Source organism: Saimiri boliviensis, chromosome 8 (assembly GCF_048565385.1).
Source record: "Saimiri boliviensis isolate mSaiBol1 chromosome 8, mSaiBol1.pri, whole genome shotgun sequence".
Taxonomy (NCBI): domain Eukaryota; kingdom Metazoa; phylum Chordata; class Mammalia; order Primates; family Cebidae; genus Saimiri; species Saimiri boliviensis.
The window spans coordinates 114,440,053-114,460,627 of NC_133456.1; the positions used below are offsets into that span (position 1 = coordinate 114,440,053).

The 20,575-nt window shown below is 42.6% G+C and overlaps 1 protein-coding gene across 5 annotated transcripts in view; it reads left to right on the forward strand.

Moving 5' to 3' along the window:
* The window catches only part of PRKCQ (protein kinase C theta), a 138,928-nt gene that overhangs the window by 45,630 nt on the left and 72,723 nt on the right, over nt 1–20,575 (forward strand). For 3 of the 5 annotated variants that reach the window (XM_074405083.1, XM_039478655.2, XM_039478656.2), the window contains exons 2-3: nt 13,286–13,412; nt 17,173–17,372. In XM_074405083.1, the coding sequence (XP_074261184.1) occupies nt 13,295–13,412; nt 17,173–17,372 (318 nt within the window). In that variant the 5' untranslated portion in view covers nt 13,286–13,294. Of the gene's footprint in view, nt 1–9,544; nt 13,110–13,285; nt 13,413–17,172; nt 17,373–20,575 lie in introns of those variants that run through there. The other 2 variants (XM_074405082.1, XM_010349688.3) reach the window with 2 other exon arrangements.

A 20,575-nucleotide genomic window follows, 5' to 3' on the forward strand; every position in this document is an offset into this window, starting at 1 on the left:
CATAGAAACCCTCATTGACCCTAATCAGCCACCTCTAAAGGCATGACTGGCAGAAGCTTGGGGGGAATTGCATGGGTTTATGACATGCTGAGAAAATTACCCAAGTAGACAGAGGCACCCTGACATCCAGCAGGGACTTAGGGTATTCCCGGAAACTCCGTCTCTGTTTCCATCACCCTCTTCTTCACTCTTCAGATCATAGCCACGGGGTAGAAAGAAAGATTGTTAAGCTCCAGGTACACAGACAAAGAGAAACATCCTATTAGTGTTTAAGATAATCAAGCAAGTTGCCAAGAAAGCTGCCCCTACAGGCATAACACGTCCTTTGTACATAGGGATGGGTGGGGGCAGATGGAAACAGTCAGCAGTGAAACCCCCATGCATTTACGTCCTCCCTGACCTAAACTTCAAAGACATTTGCTGACAAGAAATCATAGGTCAGTCTGGGTGGAGACACTTAGCTACCTAGGCTGGGTCCAGGTGCTGTTGCTGACTCACTCTGTAGTCCTTTGCACACTTTTGTGGGTTGTGGGGATCCAATACGTAGGCCCTCTTGCAGATCAGGCATTGGAGAGATGGAGAAGCATGTCCACCTGGCTATGACAAAGGCCGGATCCATGGAGATGGCGAAAGCATTCAGGCAAAGAAGTTGATTCTCAGTTCACAGCGTCCCAGGCAATGCTGGACTGTGGCAGGAACACCCCACCCAACCCCTCCCAACCGAGGAGGATGCTCGCCCCCCCACCCCAGCCTACAGCATGGCCAAGAACAGTGCAGAAATGGTTCTGTGAGTCAGCAGATCCTGTAAAATGAGAGGAGGGTGGAGATGGGCAGGAACGGTTTATTCATCTAGAACCTGCTGACCAAAAAATGAGTGACGGAGGCAAGTGTGTCCATCAGTTGAGGTTTATTGAGCCAAAGTTTGAGGACACACCCGGGAAAAACACCAGCCATAGAAGCATCTGTGACCTCTGCTTTCCAAAGAGGATTTTAGGAGCTCAGTGTTAGGGAGAGGGGGCAGGCAGGAGGGAAGAGGGAAGAGGGAGGAGGGAGGCAGTGAGGCTCTATTAGCGCTCAGTAAATCCACATTTTATGTAAGATAAGGTACATGCGTGACAACAGGGAGCAGAGGAACAGATTGTGATTCACCTGCCGTAGGGTAGGGGGAAGAGTAACTGATCTCAGCTGGTCTGTCTTCTGTACCTGGGAAGATGAGCTCGAAATCAGCATTGTCAGTTGAGCTCCTAAAACAGAACTCAGTTTTAGAAGTAAAGCTAAGATTGCAGTCCTAGGGCTGTAATCAGCCTATGCTTGTTTTATAGGGTAATGTGGATCCTCAAGGATTTAGGGGCCACAAAGGAATTTCCTTGTGAGCAGTTTGTGAGGACGGCCGTCTGGAGAAGCGCGAGGCCTTTTGTCATTTTGGTGAGAGCACCTGGCTTACGTAGAATGCTGTGACACAGGGTTGTGATGTGACCACTGTCTGCTGGGGAGAAGAATGGCGGCAGGACCTGGCTTCCAGGCTTACCTCTCCCCTTGGCATAACGAGTCTGGGGGGGGGCCAGTATTTTATTTTCTTTTACAAGCTTATCCATCAGATCAATCACTCTTCTTCCCAAGGTGTGGGGACGGGGAGTGAGGATAGGTTAGAAGGAGAGGCCCGGACCCGGGCAAGCTTCTCTGTTTGAAAACACAAGGAGGGGAAATAGGAGCTTTCTACTAATGACTGTGATTAACAACTGCTCCGTAAGTGATCAGTGGTGGTGTCATAACCAACATCATCATCATTTCACGTTTTATATATTTTCTGCCTGCTGTTTTCTAGATATGGAAACTATGTGACCCAGACTTCAAATATCTAGTCCCATGATTCCCAATAAATATCCACGTGCCCAAGAAATTTCAGCACTTGGCTGCCGAAAATACAACTTTTACATCCTTAGTTCATGTATGTTAGTTCTTTATTCAGGAAAGATATCAACTCTGTTGTCCATATCTGACAGTTAACATGTCCAAAATCAAATGCCTCATCTTCCCACACCGTCTAGCTCTTCCCACAGTCTTCCTGTCTTTTAAATGGGGACGGCCTCCTATGATGGGCTGGGCCCCAAATCTCGAGGCCGCCCTGCTCTTCCTTTTCCCTCCCCTCATCTTCAGTCGCTCGGCACATCCCATGAGGAGACGCCGGAATCCCTGCACTCTGCCGGGGTCCCTCTGCTGGTGCCTCCAACCATCAACTGAAAGAGTGGAGTCACCCCCAGGAGTCTCTCTTCTACACATGCTCCTCACAGTCCACTTAACACAGGGACCCAGACACCCCCATTCTAGGTGTTAAGTCCACTCTGCACTCAAAGCTGAAGACAGCACGCAGACCCTTCGGGTGGTGTCCTATCTGAACTCCATCTTCTCACCACGGCCTGTGGACAGCCCCAGGGGCACCCCTGCCTCACCTGTCTTCTCTACCCCTTGCTCACTCTGCAGCCCACCCGCCTTCCCAGAACACGACTGGCAGCTCTGACCTCACGCTCGTGTTTCTGCTGGGAACACTCACCTGCCGTTGTCTCCGTGGCTCACTCCTCTCCCCCTGCAGGCCTTTACTCAACATCGTTTCACGGAGACACTTCGGGACCAGCAAAGCCCTCCCTGCCACCCCACCCAGCACTCCCCACCTCTCTTCTCTGCTTAGCGCTTTTCTTGAGAGTCACTTGGTGTATTTCATATGACATCTATCTGCTTTCTTGTCTGTCTCGTGCATCTGGATCCCTGCACAAAGGATAGGTTTTTGTTTCTTTGGCTGACTGCAGTGTCCTGTGACATTTAGTGCCTAGTAGCTCTAGCAACTGTTTGTTGAATGAATGAATGGATAAGTGAATGGATGCATAGTCACTATAATCAGAAATCATAGACACTGTAGTCATAGAACATTAGGTAATAAATACTAAGCACCTGAGAAAGGAGAAAGAGTATCTATAATTGGACAACCATTTTGCCAATCTTGGAACATTGTTTAGCATTTCACATAATTGAAAATAAACACACATAGAATGCTTACTCTGTGCTGGGCATTGTTCTGCTTTATACATATTAACTCATTTAATCTGTGCAATGCACGTAGGGGTTTATGGAGTTTTCTCATACGTTATCTCATTCAGTTCCCAAAATAATATCAGCAGATTGTGGGTGATTACAACATTCACAAGGGTTCTTCCCCAGGGTAGCTGCTTGTGGGAGAGCTGAGGTCTAGAAATGAGGAGTTGGGAGCAGGAAAGGAGCCAAGCCTGACCCCACCCCACCCCCAAGCCCGCATTTTGATTTATGGAACCTTGGGAGAAGAGCTTCTCCAAAATGATACTTCTCGGCCTCCAGCAGATTCCCCTCAGGGAAACCAACCTGGGATGACCCTCTGTGTGGAGATCAAGGAGGAAAGAAGCAAGTAAGCCTTTTCCTTTGTCCTGCTCATAGACTTAGAGCAAGAGTGTCTGGGACATCCAAGTACATACTGTTGCCATTTTTCCTTTTGACATCTTCGATGATCAAGACACCTGCTAAGGATTTGTTCGGAAATCGGAATTAGTTGTAAGGCAGTTGCCTGAACCACTACAAGTGTAATTACCCCACAGAGAGCATGAAGGCGACGTAAAATACACAGGGGAGAAAGGCGAGATGGAATCGTTAGGTTGGTGGAAGAGTAATTGCGGTTTTTGCCAATACTTTTAATGGTGAATTTTTTAAAAACAAATTTTTTTGTATTTTTAGTAGAGGCAGGGTTTCACCATGTTGGTCAGGCTGGTCTTGAAAGCCTGACCTCAGGTGATCTGCCCCTCTCAGCCTCCCAAAGTTCGGGATTACAGGCATAAGCCACCATACCCAGCCTCCTATTTTTTGGCCATTACTTTTCATGGCAAAAACTGCAATTACTTTCACTCCAGCTTGATAGAATTTTTGGTGAGTTTTAATATAATAATGATGGTTGCTATTGTTTTTATCACAATTGGAACTTCCCCTACTCTTTCCCTCAAAAAAAAAAAAAAAACCTTAAAAAAATTCATAGTTGTTTCAAAAGTTACTTGAAGAATTTTAAAGTTATTAGTTGTTGGGACTCTGAAAATGTAGGAATACTATTATGCATGGCAGATTTCCACGGCAGGCAACAGTCATCCAGCACATGCTGAGAGTTCAGCTGTAACGTGGGCTAAAAGTTGACAGAACGCCTAACCCCCTTTCAAACACTGTTTCTATGACTCGCTGGACTCCATGGTGGACGGCAAGGCTGTGTCCTACATGAGTGAGAGCCCGCCACACCCAGGAGGCACCTCACAGGGACTGGAAGTGCAGAGGGAGGAGGGCCAGCTGGGGCCCGAGGGTCCAGACTCGGTGAGACTCACACACCTGCCCCATCGTCCTCCGCCCTCCTCACCCACTCTCTCCCTTCTTCAGTACTGGCGGCAGCACCCTGAGTTGAGGGGAAACATTCATATTCAACATCAGAGGGCATTTTATTTGTATGTCACTTTGGTGGGAGCTCTGTCCTATAAGTGGGGACCCTTCCCATCTAGAAGAAAGTCTGCCCATACCTGTCCCCATGTAATCAAATTTATTCTATGGATTCTTGAAGAAGAAAAACAGAAGTGAAAAGTAGGTAAGGAGGAAGCATGGCAGACATGTGCTTGGAAAACTGCTAAAGATGCTAGATCCAGCAGGTGGTAGGATGCTATAGCAAGGGACTGAAATCTGAGCCCTGTTTGAATTTAGGTCCACCAAGCGCTTTGTAACCATAGACAAGTCACCTCAATTTGCCAAGCCCCAGCCGTGTAAAATCTATGAATTAATAAGATGGAGATAACTACCATAATTGTCCTGTCCACCTGACAGCCACTGGAAGGGTTTACAGAGATAACATAAGTCAAAGTGTCTGTAAGAGTTCATTACGATAATTAATGTGATGATTATGTTTAACATCATTAGGTGAGTAACTAGTAATACCCACTCTATCTCATAGGATTTTTTAAGGATCTCATGAAGGATGAGAAAGATTTTGAAAGATGGCAATTGTGCTTAGATGGAGACAACAAAGCTTAGAAACAGGAATGGTGTGAACAGAGCCATGGAGACAGACATTTAGGGAGCCTTCAGCAAACCAAGAGCAGACCAGGCAGGCTAGGACTCCACTGAGAGCCGTGCTGTTTGAAGAAGGCAACTTGAACCCAATACATAGAGGCTTTTAAATAACAGGATAAGAATTAGGCTTTAACTCAACAAAGACTGGGACAGCTTTCTTGAGTAATAGTGTAACTTGACCATGGCTATGCCTCACTGAGACTGTCTATTCACGTAACCTGTTAAAATTGGTGTCAGCAGATTCATAATGTCATCCCAGGTGCTCTATTGTCTATATTTCAAGGTTTCTTCAGCACTGTTGTTGATTTTGGGGGGAAAGTAGGGAGTACTGTTAATGCTGGCAGACAGGAGGGAAGCCCCCTTCATATCTAGTTCTGACTGATGGTTGACTGTTAGGCTTGGGTTTCCCTTGTCACTGCGTATTGTAGGGGTTATTTTAAAATATTATCTTCAATTCATACTTTATTACTGTTACTATCATCATCATCTTGAGAACAGTCTTGCTCTGTCACCCAGGCTGGTGTGCAGTGGTGCGATCACAGCTCACTGCAGCCTTGACCCCCTGGGCTCAAACGATCCTTCCACCTCAGCCTCTCAAGTAGCTGGAACTATAGGTATGTGCCACCATGCCCAGCTAATTAAAAAAAAAAAAAACTAGAGATGGGGCATTATTTTGTTGCTGAGGCTGGTCTCAAACCCCTAGGCTCAAGTGATCCTCCCACCTCAATCTCCCAAAGTTTTGGGATTACAGACATGAGCCACTGTGCCCGGCCCATACTTACTGTTTGTTTCTCATTCCCAAATTTACTATTGATATTTTTTCAGTCAATGAGAGTATATTACACTTCTATTGCTTAAACTTCTATAGCTTTCTATTTCTATGGAATCTGTCCCCATCAGGTTCAGTTATGTGAACATCCTCAGCATCATTCTAAAAGCATTCTGGGGATTTGAATATTGGAGGGTGGATCAGCCTAGCTAAATAGGTGAGTCAGTGCCCAGAGAATCAAAAGACCAGAAATCTCAGTTCAGTACTCAATAGCATGTGACCTAAAGCACTAAGCAATTAGACTCAATCGTGTACCTGCAGCAAAGCTACTTACCAAAGACAAATTAGATCACACAAATTGCGAGCCTGTAAGAGTAAAAATCCTTTGCTGATTTAAAGTACATATTGACCAGGCACGGTGGCTTATGCCTGTAATCCCAGCACTTTGGGAGGCCGAGGTGGGCAGATCACCTGAGGTCAGGAGTTTAAGACCAGCCTGGCAACATAGTGAAATGCTGCCTCTACAAAAAATTAGCTGGGTGTAGTGGCACATGTATGTAATCCCAGCTACTTGGGAGGCTGAGGCAGGAGAATCACTTGAACCCAGGAAGCAGAGGTTGGAGTGAGCTGAGGTCACACCACTGCACTCCAGCCTGGGCAACAGAGCGAAACGCTGTCTCAAAAATAATAATAAATGAAGTACATATCATGATGGTGTTTTGCAGCTGGGATAGCAAAAGTGTGGAAGATTGGATGAACATACCTGATATCCATCATGATAATGGCCGCATCCAGATGAGGACCTCAGAGGGCAGTAACTGCTCTGCAGGTGATAGATGGAGGGTTTTATGGGAGCTCTGTCACAGAGTGCAGACGAAGGTGACATCATTTAGCCCAGATATGCTCCTTAAAGACTTTTTCTGCTTTCCTCCTGCTCTTTTTGGTACACGCCAGTAAAGTCAAGAAGACCCATTAGAAAATATATCAGAGTTGTAATAATAATAATAACTAACATTTATTGAACATTTATGTTGAGCCAGCCCCATTCTAAGCACCTTGGGTATATTTGCCCATTTAATCCTCATGGTCCTTTGAGGTGAGTAATGGTAGTATCAGTGACTTCCAAATGAGAAAGCAGGCTTAGAGAGTTTAAATAACTCCAGCAGTTCTGTGCAGGAGGGCATCGATCTCTTGCCTATAACATGTTCCAGGCTGCTTCCTTTGCTTTTGACACCCTCTGTAATTGTCTGTCACTTAATTTGACCATAGTATACCCTTGCAGGTAAAACAAATGCTTGAGGTAAAGAGATGTGGTAAAATGTTGCTTTTGAAAACGAACTCCCTAAGCAAAAATGCAGAGTCTCTAGCATGTATCAGAAGGGGGATTAGCTCTGGAGGAGCATAGTTGTTGGAGACATTGCTCCTTCCCTTGAAATTATTGAGGAAAACAGACGTGAACCCATAAACCCAACTGCACATTCGAGGGAAATACGGTAGTGTGGGCACGGGCACTATGTTTCTTCCCCTATCCCACCAGCTGACCGCATCTCCAAAGGAATGTGATCACAGAGGGAAATCATTTGTCCTCATTGGGGATGAGGGAAGTAAGGCACCCACATGTGCTTCTTCTGAGGGGTTCTTGCTAAATGTATTGCAGATGAGAGCAGAGAGACTTCTGTTGTTGGAGTTGAACCCCTCTTCTGAGTGTGTATAACATCTAAAGAATTAAGTAGGGGGCACCCTGGTGGGGCTCTACTAGGTCCACATGTTAGAGGGCTGAGAGCTGGAGCCGCAGGATCAACCCCACTCGGACTTGAGAAATGACAGGTGTGACGCAAATCAGAATGACAGGTGCCGTCCAGCAGTGCCCTCAGGGAACTGCAGGAGCCAGGCCGAGAACTTCCCATGGAGATGTGTTGATGGGAGGGCCATGGGGCGGGGAAAGGAAGGCTTCAAAGAGGAGCTAGAGACCGAACAGGAACTTGAAAGATGAGGAAGAGGGAGGCGGGGATGATGGAATGAAATAGGCGTTCCAGGGAGAGGAAGCAGCTTCACTAGAAGTCCAAAGCTGAGAAACCTATGGCACATTGGAGAAACAGCAGCAGTTTGCAAGACCCTAAGATCGCTCAGGCTAGAGTGTGGAGACTTGATGGAGATGGAGAGGTGACCAAGGCTGGACAGAGGAGGCAGGGTAAGATGCTGCAGTGAGTCACGAGAGACGTGATGCAGAATTGGTGGAGCAGGAGATGAAGCAGGCGCGTTGTGGGACATGAGGGGAAGGGTGAAGTCGAAGCCGCGGGTGAGGCTGAGCGTCACAGCATGAAGCACTGAGCTGGCAAAATGAAACAAGAGGCAAGTCTGAAAGGAAAGGTGGGGAGTTATGTATGGGACCTGGTGGGTTGAAGGTCCCCTTGGAGATATCCAGGAGAGAGACGACTGTGTGACACAGATTGTTGTCGTAAAGTATGAGACTGCCATGTATTACACAAAGACCACCAGGATGGCTAAGAGTAGAAAAGAGCTTTACTGGCAGTATCAGTTTGCAAACTGGGAAGAGGTACCAAAGGTGCTCTCTCTTCAGAGAGGGAAAGTGCAGGCTGGTTTTCTGCCTCCCAGGGTCCATATTACACAATAGAGTCAGATATGTTCAGAAAGTTTCAGGGAAAAGCCATCCGTATTTGTGAGGGGAGTTAAGTGCATGCGCCACGTGTAAACATAAATGTAACATACATCCCATGTTCACTCTGAGGCAGAGTTTTAACATTAAAATGAAGTGCTAAATTTGGCTCTTTACATCAGAAGGCAAATTGTCGGACACAATGACGTTTTGTATGCAGCATCTGTAAGCTGCTGAAACCGGCTTGAAGTCTGCTGTTGCTTGTCAGGAAAGAATGCCTGGAAGGATGGTCCCCTGTCCAGTAAGAGTTGCAGGGGTCTGGGTTGTAAATCAGTTAGGAAGGGTCTCACACTTCACCTGATTACTCCTATTATTAGTGAGACCAACAAGGGTGTGTTTTTTCCTGTAGCTGTGGGAATTTAGGAGGTTATGATAACAGAGCCAAGCCCTGAACCCTCGACCCCTGGGTAACTTTTGTTTCTTGAACCTTAGAGTTCATCTTAGTGGATGAAGGGACAGCTGTCTCGGTCTCTCAGATCACATGTGGGATGGAGAGTGAAGATGAGACCAACTAAAATTTGCAGAGCACACAGGACAGATCACACAAGCTTAGTCCTGAGGCTTGCTATTCCAGCACTTGTATTTTTGTATACAGAAACTCTCCTTTCTATTTTAATACTCAGGGAAATCCCCCTTCTCCCTGCCATCCCCTGTGAACACAAAAAGGGAACCCACAAAACTTGTTTATGTGAATTTCTTTCTTGTATATACATCACACATCTTCTCGTCTCTTAATGTAGACAGACAGTTACACATATTTTTACATACACATGGATACACACATATACACACACAAATATGTACTTATACACACACACACACGTGTGTCTGTTGAATGGATTCTGATAATTTACATACCCAGCAGCATTGTATGAAAGTGTGTGACTCATTTTGTCCTTACCAACGTTAAGTAAGAGCATTTCAAAAATTTGATAATTGCATAGGCAAAAACATATTATTGTTTTTATTATGTATTTTTTATTTTCTTTTTTTTTTTTTTTTGAAACTGAATCTTGCTCTGTCACCCAGGCTGGAGTGTAGTGGCGTGATCTTGGCTCCCTGCAACCTCTGCTTCCCAGGTTTAAGCGATTATCCTACCTTAGCCTCCAGAGTAGCTGGGATTACAGATGCCCCCCTACCATGTCCAGCTAATTTTTGTTTTTTTGTAGAGAGATGGCTTCACCACGTTGGCCAGGATGGTGTCGAACTCCTGGTCTCGAGTACTTTGCTCACCTCAGCCTCCTAAAGTACTGGAATTACAGGCATAAGCCAGATGCCCAGCTTATTTTATTATATATTTTAAATATAACACTTTTTACATTTAAATTAAGACTTAAATGTTAATTTAGCCTCAAAGAAAATGCATTATTAATTTCTAATATTTTTTCACAGCTGTGTTGCCTAACTGTAAATATTCAAAAGAGCTTAAATACCACAGAGCCAAAACTATTTTATTTTTTTTAAAGGATCTGATCATTTCCCTTTAGTAATTTGAGGCCACTTTTGATTAAGATTTTAATTTAATATGCAGCTTTTTCATATATATTCTTTTTACTTTATAATCTCTGTATTTATAATCCATGCCTTAAAATGCCAATTGCATGTATTTCTTTTCTTTTGGTTTTTAAATTATCATATAGTAAAGTTCACTTTTGACTTTGGTGTACAGTTCCATGAATTTAAGTCCAGACTTCTGTGACTACTAGAACAGTCAAGCTGAAGAACAGCTCTGTCTTCACCCAGCCTATGCTCATTCTGATTTTCCCTACTCCAACTCCTGGCAACCACTGATGTTTTTCTTCATATTGTTTTGGCTTTTAAATGCAATTACATAGTATCTTATTTTGAATGTCTTACATTGCTCACATGGCTGGACATTTTTCCACAATTAGTTGCAACTGTGTTTTTTGTATCTTGTATAATTTGTGCCTTTGCAATTTCTTTCCTTGGGTCATAAACAGTGCTTTTCTTACAAATATGTATACCTATATTATGTGAGAATGACATTAACTTATTTCTGTTGCACCAACCATTGCGATCTCCCTGGGTAGGTCTTTATCTTTAAGTTTGGTTATTTCCCTTAAATGTATAAGACCTTACCAATAGGAATAACACTTGATTAATAATATTGTAATACTCTGGTGATGTAGTCTGATGCAATATCCCTAAATCTGGAAAAGATTGTAAAAAAAAAAAAAAAAAAAAAAAAAAGTTATCTTAAAGATGCATTATTTCTAGTGTGCAGGAGTTGGAAACAGACTAAATACGTAGTTATAGACTTTAGGAAACCAGATCATAGAGCTACAGACAGTAGAATGTCATACAAGAATGACAAGGATGCCTGCAAAGATGTCAAAGAAACTTGAAAATTTTTATAGTAAAATATTAAATTAAAAAGCCAAATATAATTCCATACCCACAGGATGATCATAGCATGTAGAGAAAAACACAAAACTTGCTAATTTTAAAAAATGAGGGAAAATAGATCAAACTAATAACTTTCTTTTATTGGTGGAAATATTGAGAGACTTCTTACTTTGCGTGTCGTCTTCATTTTTTGTTATGGTCACCTGAAAAGCTCTCTGAACTACATGGAGAAAAGCACTCTGTGTAGTTCAGGTGTAAAATGCTGCCATCTGCCTGAAAAACTCACTCCTGAGCTTGAGGTTCTATTCAATGATGTGTGACACTTGCCCCACAAATACCAATTCTGTCTTCTAGATGTCAAGTATATGTCAAGTACATGTCACTGTGACCAGACCTTTAGAAAGAGGGATACTGACTTGGTTGTCAAACAGAACATACATGTATTGGACAAATAATCAAAATGCTTAGAAGTAACAGAATATTGCAAGTGAATCTGGCAAAATGTCCTTATCATCTGTATTGCTTATTAAGTAAGAAATCATTGTCTAGGCAAGACCTTCCGGAGGAGAGAGGGGTTTGCCCCCAGCTCTCTTCCTTGCTGTAATGAAAGCCCTGGTCACCCCGGAGGTTTCCATCTTTTCCTGAGACAGCATTTCCCAGATACCTGCTGGGCTGCTGTTGCCTGATTAGAAAGCCAACCTGGGAATAGTGGAGCGACACCAGGAAAGGCTAGAGTGCTTTAACTCAGGTTTGATGAGTCAGTGATCCCTCCAGACTCAAAAAGAATTAAGGAAATCTTCAAAAAGTCCCTACATGGCAAAAACTTCCATAACTGAAGATGATTCTCAGTGACTTTTTCCTGATTTGTGGAGAAATGAAGTTTTGTCTAAAAGACCCAAGTGGCCCAGGAAAGAAGAGATTCTCAAAGAAACTGTCTCCGGAGAACTCACAGCTGTTAGCCCCACTCCTGCCTAGGAATTCTAAACTCATAGGGCCAAGGGGGCCCCCTAAAGACAGATGTTTACGTCATCTACCTGCTAATTCAGCAGCATGATAGATACAGAACCCAACAAATCATGATGTTTACACAACCATCTCCTTCAGATAAACTTTCCAAACTCTGCAGGAAACTAGGACTTCATTAATATCTGTGAAATTAACAGCACCTGTCAAAAGCTCCTAATCTGTCTCTCTTGTAGCGCCAGATAACACTGGCATTTGGCATACTGGAGATCCCTCACAGCTTCGCCAGATGGGGTATTACAGGTCCAAAGTTTCCAGTTATGTTACTCATTCTCACTTCCAGGTTTTTATTATTTCAAATAGTTTTCTTTCTTTATACAAAGGCAAAAAAGAACCAGTGCTTTGTTTCTTTGGCTTACTTATGAAAGCTTGGAAAATATTATGAGCATAAAATAGTCAAGAAGAGAGAGGGATTAAGGAAGTAACTTTTTCACTGACTATCAGATGACAATTTCAGATTAATGAGACCTCGGGAAAGTAGGTAAAAGAGAAAAGTATTGAGTTCACATAAGTGGCCAGGACATTTAACAATGGAACAATAGAAGAAGATTTAGACTAGCTCTCTGGATTTGCAGCCAGCACTTTGGTAACTTTCACCTAAACCTCTTGAAAAACCTTCTTACTGATTTTGGGGCTTTTATCAAGTATTTTGTTCACCCTTAGATGATAAAGCCCTATTCTATAGTAGTGAGTGAGTTTGGAGTTGTCTGCGTGGTTTGTTATGTTCAAAGGCTATGTGTGTGTGTGTGTGTGTGTGTGCATGCGCACGTGTGTGTGTGTGTAACTGTGAAGAAAGCAGACTTTTTTGAAAATGTCCAAAGTAAATAAGGATCAGCTGCTGAATGCCTTGGGCCAATCCCATTACACACATAAATAGACCGTGTAAGAATTTTGCGGTGTCATATTTAACTAGCGTGACTAAAATAGACTCGCTCTTTATAAACTCATTTTCTGATCACTGTGTGCTGTTTCCTGGGCACCTACTTGAATAACAGAAGACATAAAACGTTGGAAAACTTTGGCCTCACTCTGCCACCACTAGGCCTCACTCCCTTAGGTTGGGTAGAATTAACTCTTGAGTTCGTTCTCACTGACGAGGTTGAGTGCAGACTTCCAGAAAGCCGCTCCCCTCGGCAAGTCAGTGTGTGGTTTGGGGTGAGTCCAGCAGTGTCCTCTGCAGAAGGGGAAGTGAAAGCATTCGTTCAGATGGATAGTGGACCCATTGGAGATTCTGGCTGTCCGCGATAAAGCATTGGCTAACTGGACATGGGGCACCAAAAATACTGTCTCTCAGAGCCCCCAAGCAGCGTTTGTCTTTTGTTGTTTTCCAGGGTGCAACCATGTCGCCATTTCTTCGGATTGGCTTGTCCAACTTTGACTGTGGGTCCTGCCAGTCTTGTCAGGGCGAGGCTGTTAACCCTTACTGTGCTGTGCTCGTCAAAGAGTATGTCGAATCAGGTAAGCTTGAGTGGGTTTTTAAAGCAGGGGAGGAGGAGGAGGAGCATCCTGCTATGAACTAGGTATGAAGCAAAGTCTTCCAGGACATGTGACATCATCTGATTGAACCCAATCCTGCCGTTTAGGACACTGAGGCCCAACAAAGCCAAGGACTTCCTTGAGGACACACATTTCATGATGGACTCTAAACCAGGACCCAATGGCCCACTGGTGGCTCTATTTCACTGTGTCATTTTTCCCGCTTATACAAAGAGAAAATTGGGTTGAGGAAATTACGTAAGGGGTTAATAGGAAGGAACTCGAATGAGCTGAAGTAGAACATGGCCCTATGTGGTTAAGCCTGGTTACGTTAAATAAGTCTAGCTAGATTAAGACTGTATAATCTTCCAACCAACTCTAAAGTCTGCTTACTGCTGCTTTGACAAAGCTGCAGTGGATATTACAAAGCATCTATAATTAGCCATTAGAATCCAAATTTCAGAACACGTACTTTTGCACTTACTAAGGTCTTGGCTGAATAACAGAATAATGATGTTTCAAGTTTAAAATATTTACAGGTAGCTCGAGCCGGGGGGCGGGGATGGGGGGGAGTGGGACAGCCACCCAACGTCCCATTTGTGGGTTCAGAATGTTCCATTCCAGCAGTCTTACATGTAGGGAATCTCTCTGTGGTCACGACAGTCGGCTTCCACTCTCTGAGATCCTCACCTCTGCATTGTAAGTTTGTCATGGATTTCCAAGGGAAGAGTAGGAGGGAGACGACATTCCACAGCTGTCTGGGCTGCATAGCTTTTCTTGGTTTCCTACATGCATTTTGACTTTAGCAGACACTTTGTAGAGAATGACGGTGGATGCAGGTTTGCAGTAACTATGGAAGCCATCACACTTCACTTAGGCAAAAGTGTTTATGGGCAGACCACTGCAAGAAGGCTAGGGCCAGAGCACAGAGGGGGAAAAAGTCAGCCAAAGAAGCTGAAAACTCAGGAAGACTTCCTTCCCTTTAGAGCATCTATTCTTGCAGAAGAAGGTGACAGTAAACAAAAATATAAACAAAAAGCAGTGTAACGGAAAGAGAGGAACTGTGGGCAGAGAAGTGTGTTATTTTATAAAGGGTTGTCCTACAAAGGCCTGTGAACAGGGACATTTGCAGATGCAAGAAGAAACTGACGCAGATGTTGGGAACCTCCTGCTAGATGCTCACAATTCAGATTGTGGGATTCCCAAACCTACTATTTTGCACTCCAACCAGAAGACTCTGCTTCACAGCTGACTTCATCCTTCCAGCCACTCTGAACACATCAAAGCCGGGGAGACTGTCTGAATCATCTTGATTTCCTTTCTGCCCAGAGTTCTCTCCTGTTTAGTTAAAAGTGTGAATGCCACTTGCTCCCAACCTAAAACCTTTCAAATGTCACAGACATCTTTGAAGTGTAAAATGTCTGAGTTTTTCAAAGCCGCTTTTGACTTAATGGGTCTCCTGGATCCAATTCTCTTTACCGTCTCAGGTCTCCCTGACATTTGCCTCCTGAGGGCCTTTCCCCCCCTTCTTTTGCTTTTGCCCTTGCCTTTGAACTTGGTCTAATCAGCCATGGGGATCAAGAGACCTTGTCAAAGAAGGAAACTGGTTTTCCTAAATATTAGCCTGTGGAGTTGGAGGGAGTTTAGAGATTTTTGCTTTTGATTTTCTTTGGGGTTTGTTCTGAAAAGAAGTCACTCTGAATATTATCATTCAATATTTACTTCTACAGAATTTAAACACGTTTTATTTCTTGGGGTGGAAGGCTGCATTTTCTATACTAAGCCAACAGAACAGGGACAAACAGGCCACAGGGCAGTGGGGCTGTGAGTCATTGGAAATGGTAACATTCTAGATAGATGGGGTCCTCTGTGTAGGTGATTACAAACCTGGTGAATGAAAATGTAAAAAATACCTTGCTTCACGAATTTTTGCCCCTTCTCTGGGGATCTTTGGCCCTTTTCTCCAGGCACAGAGAATGATTATAGTCAAAAGGAATGATCAGAAAAGGGAGCTTCAGGTCTGTGGAAGTAAAATGTGACCATGATCATTGATATTGCCACTGGTTTCTAAAAAGCCCAATCGCCAGTCCAAATTTTTTTTAACCAACCCATAAAAAATTTCCCCTTTCTATTCCACCTTTAGTAGTCTCATGGTTTATATCTTTCCTAGCCGAGTTTACCTTACATTTGAGTTTCAAGCTTATTTAACTCCTTGTATACCCCCAAAATAAATATTAATTTAACAAATGCTAAACGCCTGCTCTGTTTAGCTTTGTATGTTGGATAGAGGGGCCCTCGAAAGTTAGAAAGGCTTTATTTCCTGACTTTAAGCAGATTTTCCCCTTTTGCTTAATCGACATCTCTGAACTGTTAAATCTGCCACTTAATGTGCTTATATCACAAGAAACAAACACTCAAATGTGGGTTTCTGCTTCTGAAATGATTAAACAATAAATACCAGAGAAAATCCAATGTGCATGAAAGACAGGAAAAACGCGTTAATTAGTAAACTCTTTGCCAATCACTGAGTAGCTTTAGGGAGGTTTCCCCTAAACCGACCTTCCCCTCTGCAGATTCTTAGCATTTCCAGGTCTCCTGCCTGCCTTTCCTCACTTGCAGGTTTGCAGTCTGCTTCAGCCTCGCTGGCTCCATGGGTGAAGACCAGCACCACCTCTCTGAGTTGTTCATCAGCTTTTGCTGAAGGTGCATGATACATGTCAAATGTATCTTCGTCCAAGAATTAGAGAAGGAAATAATGGCTCGTTATTGCCTTTTAGTGTATTTATGTCAAATGGAAAAAATTTTAAATATTTCTTAAAGGAGCGTTCATTAGGTGCTTAAATTATGCCACTTTGTCTTTCAGATGAACACACAGTAGTTTTACATTGACTATGGGCCAGTGAACGAAAGCAGTCATAGGATCGACACTTCATAGATGAACAAAGGAGGATTTCAAAGGCATAACAGGTTTTTTTCAAGTTAGCTGCTCAGGTGTTTACACCCAAAGTAAATCAACTAACTGTGGAATAGGAAAAGAACATTTGGAAAGCAAACCAGTAGTCCCATTGACAGTTGGTTTTGAATGATTATAGAAAAGGACCCTTCCGGTCTTAAAGCTTAAAACTTACATTTGTTTTATCTGAGTTTCTTCCTCAGGAAAGGATCCCCACGCCTCTCAGAAAATATTAGGGAACTGAAACTCACTAGATCATGGCATCCAGAGACTGAAGCGCCAGCCCCTGGCTCATCATGATTGCTTCCTCACCCCTCCTGTTTCTGTTTTCTCATACAAAGTTACATTTCTTCCCTGCTATATAAATCCCTAATTTTAGTCGGTCAGGAAGATGGATTTCAGACGGAGCTCTCCTCTCCTCAGTTGCAGCACCCTGTTAAAGCCTTCTTCCTTGGCAATTCTCGTCATCTCTGCCATCGGCTTTCTGTGCAGTGAGGAGCAGAACCTAACCCAAACACCTGGTGTTTCGGTAACGATTTCCAGCCCAAGGCATGAGCAGATTGATGTCTGAATTATCTACATTGGACTTATAAGGTTCAAGGCATCACCTTGCATCTAGACCTGGGACTGTCTCATTCTTTCCCATATTGTCTGATTGTTTATGTGCTACTTTTGTCTTCCCAGCAGAATTCTATAGGACAGAGGGAGCAGCTGCTACTGTTGAATTGAACTGAATTGTTTTCCAGGCCTGGCTGAAGGAGTAATGAGAACATACTTTTCTCTTCCTAGAGAATGGGCAGATGTATATCCAGAAAAAGCCTACCATGTACCCACCTTGGGATAGCACTTTTGATGCCCACATCAACAAGGGAAGAGTCATGCAGATCATTGTGAAAGGCAAAAACGTAGACCTCATCTCCGAAACCACTGTGGAGCTTTACTCGCTGGCTGAGAGATGCAGGAAGAACAACGGGAAGACAGAAATATGGGTAATGTTGTGTAAAGTGTATGTACCTAAGCATGTAGCAGATGACTGGCTCAGAACTCCCATGTTAGTCTAAAGGTGTGTGATTACACTGGCCTCGGGTCACCAGGCTCCCTGCCACTTCCTTACTGGTGATTTAATAATGGCAATGGTTATCCTTCATGGGCTGTAGAATTCATTGACATCTTCAGATCTCTTTGATGCCTACATCAAACAGATGTAGAAAGTCTCTTAGGCTATGATAAATTGTTATTTATTTAAAACTGTTAAAGCAGGCTTGGAACTATCACAAATTCCCCTTGATTGCGGGATGAGTTTTTAATCTATCAATCCAGTTGTCAGTTTCATTCACTTTTTCAGTTTTGGAGGAATGTATATAAGACTTAATCAAGATTTATCAAATGACAATTCTAATGCTTTTATTTTATTTGTTTTTTTTTCTTTTCAACAGAACTGCCAGAAGAAATGCTTTTAAACTTAGAAATTACTTGTTTAACCCAATAGACTCAGAACATGTTGAGATATAAAAATCTTAATCTTATTAAACTTCGTCCATACATGTTTAGAGTAAAAAGCTATCAGAATGTGAGAGGATAGAACAAAGATCCATTTAATGTTTAGTCTTGTCTCTCCATACTTTGACAGTTTCTATAATTCTTGTCAGCTGTCATAAAATCACTTAGCTTATTTTGACTGAGAAGTACATCATACACAATTCATGTCAGCACTCCAAGTTGTTAAAAACCTAGATCACGGTAGCAAATATTTACAAATGTTAAAAGGAAGGTTAAAAGAATGAAAGCATTAAAAAATTCTAATGAAAATTTCTGGGGCACAAAATAAAGGAAAATATATCAGTAAGAAACTGCTTTTACATGATCTGAAATTCAGAAAATGTTTTCAAATGTTTATATCGTCTATACCAAAAGAGAGAATCATGACTTTCTGCTCCTTACTTTCTGTCATTCGGATTTTAAGAAATCCACCAAAAAGACTTTCAACTCAGATTTTAAGAAATCCACCCAAAATATTTTCAAGAACTCGGATTTTAAGAAATCCTCCCAGATTTTCAAGTCACAGGTTTCAAATGGGAATGATGTAAGCCTAAAAACTAGGTTTTTGTGTCAGTTTTGTATTTTTGACCTAAAAAAAAAGCAGTGCTTTTTAAGAAAGTATAAAACTCTTTGCTTGTGTCACTAATTTTTAGAGACAAATATATGCCAATATTTTTTTTCAGAGGTGCCCATGCCCATGCTTAGATATATCCAGGTAATTTGGTTGAGCAGTATCTACTCAGCACTTGTGTGTAGGCTTGGGGAAAGGGTTCCTGGGGCCGGGCATGATGGCTCACACCTGTAATCCCTGCACTTTGGAAGGCTGAGGTGGGCAGTTCACCTGAGGTCAGGAGATCAAGACCAGCCTGGCCATCGTGGCGAAACCCTGTCTCTACTAAAAATACAAAAATTAGCCAGGCAGGGTGGCGGGTGCCTGTAATCCCAGCTACTCGGGAGGCTGAGACAGGAGAATTGCTTGAGCCCGGGAGGCGGAGGTGGCAGCGAACCTAATCACTTTATTAGACAGAAGCAGGAATGGGGGAAACTGAGGAAGACCAGTTTATTTGGCCTACCTAATTATTTTTTTAAAAGAGTCATCAGTCCCCCAATGTTAAAAATATTATTCTATTCATGTCTCCTTCTCAATTAATGAAAGGATAAGTTGGGGACAGGTATCTTTTTGTTAAGTAGTCTTCACTGACAGGCAGCTTGCTGTTGTAGTTGTATCTCTTCAAGCTGCATATGATTTCTTGCCTAGAATTTTGCTAATTTCATTCTTACCAGACTTTTCTTTGCATTCTAAGATTATTTAGACATAAGCCCATGGTGGTATTCAGATGCTCATTTAACCAACTAGCACACTTTTTGCATTTTTAAGCTTTGGTGGGTTTTTTTGTTTTTGTTTTTGTTTTTTTCCTAAGGCTATTTCTTAATTTACTTGTATTATATTTTAAGGGCCAACAGGTTGTTTGGGACTTACATTTTCCCTTACTTCCATTGGATTCTGCTTTTCTAACACTAATTTCTTTAAAGAAAATGATTTTTTCAAATTTGCCTTTCATGTTGCTAAACGCCATATTGAGACACGCCTTTTGTTTTCCCGAGGTTGTGACAGTTTTTATGGCTGTCTCTCATTCACTCCCCAAAATGTACTGGAATGTGACTTTCTACGGATGCTGTTTTTCCAGTAGCTAACTAGTTTAATTTCCTTCATCTCTACTAAATACTGAATATTGCCAACTCTGTGGTCAGCCGGTGCCAATTTTCATCATTCCAGTTGGCAATGGGCCCCTTGCCCCTGGCTTTTTCATCTCCCTTTTTGCCTTCATCTTTTCTCCTTATTCCACAAGCCAGAGAACAATGGTGCATGCATGCCATGTCCAAAGCACGTTTCTTCTCATTAATCTGTTGAAACTCATGAAAATTTACAGTTGTCACAGCAGTACAAGCTTATTTTATCATAAAATTCTCATAGCAGTAATGCTATGACATAGGCACTGCTATTGTGTCAGTGATTTACACAAAGTCACATAACCAGAAAATTATTTAGCCACGATTCAAATTCAGTCCTGAGTTCCACAGGACATTACTTGCTATTTCTTAGTTATTCTGGCTAACCTGGCTAACGGATGGACGTAATGACCAATCATGACTTTCAAGTCATCTTCCTTCTTATTCTTGTTGGTCTGTTATTGGCACTGTGGGATGGTTTAATAGATTAATGACAGTGCTTAGGTTGTCTTGGACTTGGATTTGTCTTTTCTTCTCCTTATGTCACTTTACGGGAGATCCTACATCAACCCTTAAAATGACACTTTGTTCTGGTCTCTTCTACATAATAATATGGCACTGAAATATCTATTTATATGCATTTATAAATTCCTTCCCAGACCAGTGTAATTAAATTTTTCTTTAGTAGGCCATCCAAGACTTTCCTATACATACAGTTTCTCTCTGTGAAAGAGAAAAGCCGCCCCCATTGAATGCCCTGATTAACCTAGACATGCATCCCAGGTAGAAAGAAAGACAGGGGTCTGGAGGCAGCCTCAAAGAGGCAGGATTTATCTTTCCCTCCAAAAGAACTTTTTCCCCAAGGAAGCCGGTTCCCGTGCCTGTGATTCTTTTGTCATGATGAAGATCTGGGTCTACCCTG